The following is a 7,715-nucleotide window of genomic DNA, read 5'->3' as shown; positions in this document are numbered from 1 at the left end:
TCGTTTCTTCGATCGTTACGATTGACAGTTGTTGGTAGTAGTTTTTTTAAGTATGAATGAGAGTTTGAGCTATGTATCCCTTCCATTTCTGTACAACTCTTTGTATGAAAGAAAGTTTGGATGGTGGAATCTATGAATGTTTGAATAAATGAATCAATGTTTGCATCAGTGTTCTCTGAATCTACCCAGAAGTCACAAACACTCAGGTTGCATAATGCAACCACTTAGGTTTCAGCAAGCAAATACATAGGTTTCATAAATGCAAACACTCTGGTTTCAGGAAGCAAATACATAGGTTTCATAATGCTAACACTCAAGTTTCAGCAAGCAAATACATAGGTTTAAGGTTGCAAACACTTAGGTTTCAGCACTCATACAACAAGACAACTTTCTCAAATGTTGGAATCTTCAGTAGTTACCACTAGCTGTGAAATATGCCTTCCACTTTCCAGTTGGCTTCCTAACCCTCTTGGACCCAATCTCCATCTCAGAGTTGGCAGCTTGCCTTGGAGCATTGAAAACTGTGTACCCTCTGCTAGCTGTTGATGCTCTGGTGTTCTTTGCTGGAGAAGCAATGGATGACCTTGTGTTCTTGGCTGGTGAAGATGTGCTAGGAGCCCCTGTCTTCTTGGTTGCTTTGGTCTTCTTGGTTGCTTTGGTCTTCTTGGCAGGTGCTGATGTGGCTGGTGCTGGAGTAGCAGAAGCAGCTCCCTTGTTCCTCTTTGCTGGTCCTGGAGTAGTTGTGGCTGTTGCAGGCCTCTTCCTAGCTATGGCTGGTGCTGATGGTGCTGATGGTGGTGGTGGGGGTGAGGGTGGGGGTGCAACCACACCTGTAGAAGCTCTGGTAGATGAAGAGTAGTCTGACCTATTCTCCTGCACATTTAACAAAGTAAATTATAATTAAACCACCTAGCCTATGAAATAGAAGTTTCTTTATCAATAAGTATACCTGGTGATTATTCTTTCTCATCTGCAGTTTGGATTTCAGTGGAACACCACAAGTGGTATATCTGTGACCTTGCATATTGCAATTGCTACAGGTCACTGTCCCAATTCTTGATGTATCCTTCTTGGCAGGCACCTCAAAATGTCCTTTCCTCATAGTTGTCTGCTTTTTACCCTTCTTTTCTTTGAATACTGGAGGAGATATGTCATCCCCCATGGTGTGTGGCCAACAATCAGGGCCTGGAACAGGGTATATAATATGCTTGTAGGTTTCACAGTAGAGGGGCTTCTTGAAGAACTCATGGACAAAATCTTCAGGGTGTAGCTTCACCTTCTGCATTGCTGCTATAGCATGACTACATGGAACAGCTGTCATATCCCACCTCCTGCAGTCACAAGTGTAGTTGTTTAGGTTTACACAATAGGTCTTTTCTGAACTACTTGTAACTTGCCAAATTCCTGGTCCATCCATATATGCATCACAATATTTTGCCCACTTCTTGGCCTCCTCCAATATCTCAGAGTAAGTGGGTGTGATATCCCACCTACATGTCTCTGTCTTCTCCCTAATCTTCTGAAACTTGATCATGAGTTTTGTCCTAATTCCTTCAAGCATTGTTCTTATGGGCTTGTTCCTAACATCCAGAATAATCCTGTTGAAAACTTCACTAAGATTGTTTACAACAAGGTCTGTCTTGCATATAGTATCCATTCTATGCCTGGCCCAAGTATGGACTGGTATGTTGGACAACCACTTCCATGCCTCCTCACTCTCTTTCTTCAATGCTTCCATGCCCAGATCATGCCCATGCTTAGTGAAAGAATATGCAGCCTGGTCTAGATGTTTTTTCAATTCATCCCCTCTAAACCCAGCTGATTGGAAGTTGGCATATATGTGTCTTAAACAAAATCTTTGAGGGGAATCAGGAAATACATCCTCTATTGCATTGAGCAGACCCTGTTCATTGATTTTGTATTAATAACTAGTGAAGTAAGTAGAGAAAAGCAGTACATAGTGCAAGGAAAAGCAGTACATAGTGCAAGGAAAAGCAGTACATAGTGAAAGGAAAATCAGTCAAATCATGAAGAGTAGTTGTACCTTTTGCCTGTCTGACATAATTGTGTAGGGACCAAACTTGTTGCCACTACCAATTACTGTCCTTAACTGTGTAAGAAACCAAGTCCAACTATCTGTCTCCTCCTTGTCAACAACACCAAATGCAATAGGGAAGATGTTGTTGTTGCCATCCCTCCCTGTTGCTGCCAGGATTTGCTGCCCAGTGCTTAGTTTGATGAAGCATCCATCAAGACCTGCATTTTAAGCCATTAGTAAACAGCAACATGTAATGCAATCCCTATTTAAGCACTATACAGACTAGATTTACCTATGAAAGGCCTGCAACCATTTAGGAACCCCTCCTTACAAGCAAACAGACAATAAAACATGTAATGAAACCTTGGGGTAGGTGCTGGGTGGAGTTCAAATTCCTTTGTTGTCACAACACACCTACTACCAGGGTTTGTGTCCAAAACACACTGCAGATAGTCTCTTAACCTGTAGTATTGTGTCTTGTGATCCCCTTGCACAACATCAACTGCTTTCCTCCTTGCCCTGTAGGCCAAACTTTTTGGAACATGTACTCCAAATTTCTTTTTTGTATAATTCAGTATAGTCTCAACACCTGCACCAGGATTGGATCTTACAGTATCCTCAACAGCCTTTGCAACCCACTTCATGGTAACCTTTGTGTTCTCTCCACTTGCTCCACAGGTGTGATCAAGATTCATCTTCTTGATGCTAAAGGTTGACTCATGGGCAATCTTAGAAGCAGTAATATAAAACTCACAACCATGCTTTCTATCTGAGCACCAGGCTATGATCCTACTTGGATCATTCCTATGGTACTCAAAGTTCCTAAGTGTCCTAACATGGTAGTTTCTCAATGCTTCTCTGAACTCTACCACATTCTGAAAGCACAAATGAATCCTAAACTGTTCATGTGCATCAGGCCTAGAGGAATCATACCATATTCTCTCCTTCTTCTTCTTCAATTTTCTCTTGCTGCCACAAGGCAACCTAGGTGCATCATCTTCTTCATCAGAAATGCCTTCATCACCTGGAAAGCAGAACTCATCAGCTTCTGGCACGAAATCTTCAAACTTTTTGTGATCTGGCTCACTGTGTGATCTGCTTGTTGGGCCTTGTTTCCTCACAGGTATCTTCTGTGCCACAGTTTTCACATGATCTGAAACTTCTTCTTCATCATCTTCTTCAGAACCATTTGGCTCCTGCCAAAACTCTGAGGGTTCAGAAGCACCCCCAAAATAATGCTCAGCCATCTCTTCCTCTTCCCTGTAGTGCTGACTTGTTCCTTCACCACCTTCATCTTCTCCCCTAGCCCAAGACTTGTATGAAATTTTCTTCCCTCTGTAATCACCCCTGAAAAACTCAAAATCTGAAGAGGATTTGTCCAACTCATCTTCATCTTGATCTTCTGCTTCAATGCCTTCAATTTCCACTACCTCTTTTCCCTTGTTGAAATTACAGCTCTGTTGTGTGTTAAAATATGGATCAACAGGCACAAGTGGGGGCTGTGAAGAATTTGAGACAGGGAAAAGGACACCTTCTTGGGAAACACTATAAACAATGGGATCACCAACTTGACTAATTGGAATCTGCTCTTCAAGCAAGGTGTGGTCCATGTTTGCATCTGCTTGATTTGGGTCACTAGCCTCTCTCACTGTTATGTTCAATATTTTCTTCTCAGCAAACAAATCTAGCATCTCCTCCACCTTCTCATCACTGTCCAAAACCTCAATCCCCTCCAGCCCCTTACCCTCATCCTTAACATATGACAGATAGGCATCCAACCCATAGCCCTCAAGTTCAATAAGTGCTAACAAAAACAGGTAATTCATTTCTGATAAGGAAAACTTCCTTTCCATGTTGTCTCTACCCTGAAAATGCAGCCTCAATTCCCATACTTCATCATCCAAACTATGCAAAAAAATAAACAACACATTCAGATTTCTTCAGATTTTCAAGTTAAAAAGTATGCAACAGTTTCACTTGCACAACATATCATCCAAACCTAAACCCTAATTCATATATTGAGTACAATGTATACATAATAATATACCAAAGAACTAATTCATTAACAATATAAGAAACAAATCCTAACCCTAGTTCATAAATAAACTAAGAAAAATAATTAAAACAATTCATAACTTACTCCACGCCACCAAGTGAGGAGGCCCACTGGTGCCCGCCTTCTGGATCCGCGTGGATGCATTTGGCCACTGCCCTGGCCGCGCGGAACGCCGGCGACATCTGGACCTCCTGCGTCGGTGGCCCAGACGAGCGCTGGGTCGGGAAACTTGCGCTGCCTAGCCACTTGTTGACCTCGGAGTGAGCACCGCCCTCGCCGCTGGCTGTCGGCCCAGGCTCGCCGTCATCCTTCTTCTTCGCCGCCGCCATCGTCGGGGGAGACAGAGAGCACGGGGGGAAGGAGGAGCGAGAGAGAGAGATGCTGCCGACAGAGAGAGAACGGCAGCGAGCGAGCGGGTGCGGTCCGACCGCACCGGTCGGTCCGAATAACGGCCGTTAACGGCCTCGCCGTCACGCGCGGCGCTGACGTGGCCTGACAGGCGGGCCCGGACCGTCAGAAAACGGTTTAAAACGCTAGCAACGGGCGATTTGGGTTTTTTGAGACAACCGACGAAAAAAGTGGTAGCTATCAGTCACAAACAAAAAAGTGGTGGTTTTTTGGAACCATAGGACGAAAAGTGGTAGTTTTATGCTATTTACTCATCTTAAGATGATGTGCCGGTCATTCTCTCGGAGGTGCTCAATTGGGGGTAGGGTATGCATGTGTGTGATTATAGCCTATGGGTGTATATATGCTCGTGTATGTGTGCGACTTCGATAATATATTGTATTAAAAGAAATTGTGTCCACCTTTAACACGACTTGGTGCGTAACAGACACTCTAAGTCACCCATGCTCATATGATATCCTCTCAGATCTCAGTGACTTTGGGCCGTTCGATCTCAAGCTTGATGCAATTCTAGCCATTCGATTTGGCCTTGAGTGATTCCTATTCGTCGAATAAAAATCGGGTTCGAAGCAATGAATAGTAATAGTCCATACAGTTTTGATAGAACTCATCTAGATGAGATATAGTTTGGTCTCATTCACCTTTTATAGCCATTGAATGTGACGCTATAAGATGTGTGTACTGACGTGGGTTGTATATGTTTTTGTTAGGTGAATGAGACCAAATTATATCTCATCTAAATGAGTCATCTGGGGGAGATCGAGCTTCAAGAAATTGTGAACGTAGGCACTCCCTAGTCCATATTCACCTACTCATTTCTCTCTTTGAATAGCCAATCCAGTTTAAACTCCCAGTCTCCCCAAAATAAAAATAAAAATAATAATTCACAAGTTCGAGTCATTAGTTGGCGGGTGGCTATTTGTTGGAGATACAAAATATAGTCGAGTTTCTAATTAATCCACGTCGTGTAATGTGTCTTGGTGTTTTGTCGGATCAAGCACATGGCCGGCGAAGACGACGGCACCGGACACCTCCTCGATCACAAAGAAGGCAAACGGATGGTCGGCGACGAAATCAACGGGCTGACAGGCCGATTCATCTTCCTCCTCACAGACGGTTACTGCGGCCGCCTCGGTGCCTTCCTCGTTCACCTCGACCACCGCCCTGTGGAAAACGTTCTTGAGCACCAGCCGCTTTATGTCGCCAGAGGCATCCTCGACGTCGGGCGCCATGCCAGTCAGGTCAGCCTTGTCGGCCTTGAACGCGGCCACGAGTCCCATATCCCCAAGCACACCGGACAGCTTCCCGTAGAAGGAGACCTTGAACTTGGGCAGGCGGAACTCGTCGACATCGACCTCGTATTCCGGAAGGTGGTCGCGCAGGAAGCTCGGGCTGGACGCGATCTTGCCGACGAGGTCCCACAGGCCGTCGCGCGCGTCCGGCAGGAAGACGCACATGGAGTAGCGCGGTAGTGGTGGGGCAGGATCGTCGCCGGACGAGGTGCCGCGTCGCCGCTTCTTGGAGGCGCCGGGGTCCTGGGACCTGTACGGCAGCCGGAGCACCTTGAAGCCGTCGTGCTCGTCGATGTACTGGCTCCGGCCGGTGCGCATCATGGGCGCGTCGACGGCGGTCCCGTCCAGGAGGTAGAACCGCTCCACCTTGGTGCGCTTCTTCCTGAAGGGCGTCTCCCACTTGCCCTTGAAGTAGATGGCGCTGGCGAGCACCACGGCCGTGTCCTCGTCCACCGACTCCGCGGGGAGGATCGAGTCGATGAGCTTGCCCGTGGCCGCCGCGACCCACTTGTTGATCTCTTCCCTCGATTCCTCCGCCTGCACCGATCGACAGCAACCAATCAATCTCCATTGGACGGATTCATGCATGCACTATACTCCCTCCGTTTTTAAATATAGATCTTTCTAGAGATTTCAACAAATAACTACATACGAAGCAAAATGAGTAAATCTACACTTTAAAATATGTCTATATACATCCGTATGTGATAGTTCATCTGAAATCTCTACAAAGACTTATATTTTGGAACGAAGAGAGTAGTACATATGACCTGACGACATAGACACTGACCTTGTTGCGGAAGTCGACGGCGCGTATCTCGGCCAAGTAGGACGCGACGACGGCCTCCCTGTAGGCCGGCTCCAGCGCCCGCCCCGCGTCGTGCCACACGCCGGAGGCGAACGCGACGCGTGGCCCGCCCGACGGCGACCGGTCGGCGAGCGCGTGCTCCGCCACGAAGCGGCCGTTCGCGGCGAGTTCGTCGCGGGAGCTCGCGCCGAGGACGGCGAGGAGCTCGTCCAGGGTGCCGCCGCGGGCCCCGGCGGCCACCAGGGATAGAGCCGAGTAGATAGAGAGCGGCGAGAAGGCGACGTTGCTGGGGGTCTCCCTGGTGACCGACAACTGGTGGGCGAGGCGGTGGGTGAGCGCCGTCAGGGCGTCGGAGCCGGTGAACCTGCGTGCCATCTTGTCTCGCGCGCGCTAGCTAGGTTTGGCTTCTTTGGGGAATCTGATGATCTGATGTCCCGGGTGTGTGCGCTTATATGTATGACCTTGAAGACTTGAACACTTTATACGTGCGACGATCGGAGTAACCAAACGTATAGATTTGTGTCTCTCCCCCGTTACCGTTAGTAATACCGATTGGTTGATAACTCAAAGAGGAAATAAAGGGAAGATCAGATCCTGCTACTCATGGAACAGTGCATACAGCATACGTATCTATGTTCAGACTTCAGATTGCCTCCCATAAATAAGTCCAGTATTCTTCTTTTTCTCTATGGCGGGCAAAATATGTCTTAATCTATTCCCCTACCTCCCTCCATAAAGGTGTATTTTCAGCACGGTGACCAAGGCACATAATCCTAGACAATTTAGGACCAAATTATCCTTAGATAATTCGTTGATTAGAGGCAAGTAAATTATTTAGGCCAGGAAAAAAAAGAGATACACGCAATCAGGAGAGATACTTTTCGTTTTTTCTCTACATGGAGAGATACATGCAATCAAGGGAGAAATACTTTTCTTTTTTTAGAGGGCTAAAACTGAAACAGCAAGGAATTAGAAGAAATGCACCTTGCATCATGAAATTTTATCAAAAAAAAATCCACCTTATATAAAGGAATTGAGGGAGTAATAATCTTCCTAACGAACATTTCGTCCCACTCGAAGTCTAGAACACTTGGTCGCAATTATCTTTTCATG

General features: G+C 46.4%; 1 protein-coding gene across 1 annotated transcript; it reads right to left on the bottom strand.

Moving 5' to 3' along the window:
* Positions 1-5,424: 5,424 nt before the first annotated feature.
* Positions 5,425-7,031, bottom strand: LOC123125185 (putative serpin-Z5). The gene is made up of 2 exons (XM_044545714.1): positions 6,585-7,031; positions 5,425-6,331 (listed from the first exon to the last, which is right to left on the bottom strand). The coding sequence occupies exons 1-2, from the start codon at positions 6,975-6,977 to the stop codon at positions 5,456-5,458; spliced, it is 1,269 nt and encodes a 422-aa protein (XP_044401649.1). The 5' UTR covers positions 6,978-7,031; the 3' UTR covers positions 5,425-5,455.
* Between the last annotated feature and the right edge of the window lie 684 nt (positions 7,032-7,715).

The sequence above is a fragment of the Triticum aestivum genome, chromosome 5D (assembly GCF_018294505.1).
Source record: "Triticum aestivum cultivar Chinese Spring chromosome 5D, IWGSC CS RefSeq v2.1, whole genome shotgun sequence".
Lineage (NCBI taxonomy): Eukaryota > Viridiplantae > Streptophyta > Magnoliopsida > Poales > Poaceae > Triticum > Triticum aestivum.
The sequence above is the reverse complement of the archived record's forward strand: the minus strand, read 5'-3'. Positions and strand labels throughout refer to the sequence as shown.

Coding starts and splice junctions, on each gene's coding strand:
- LOC123125185 (XM_044545714.1), bottom strand. CDS start 6,977: ATGGCACGCAGGTTCACCGGCTCCGACGCCCTGACGGCGCTCACCCAC. Junction 6,332..6,584: donor CCGTCGACTTCCGCAACAAG/GTCAGTGTCTAT, acceptor CGATCGGTGCAG/GCGGAGGAATCGAGGGAAGA.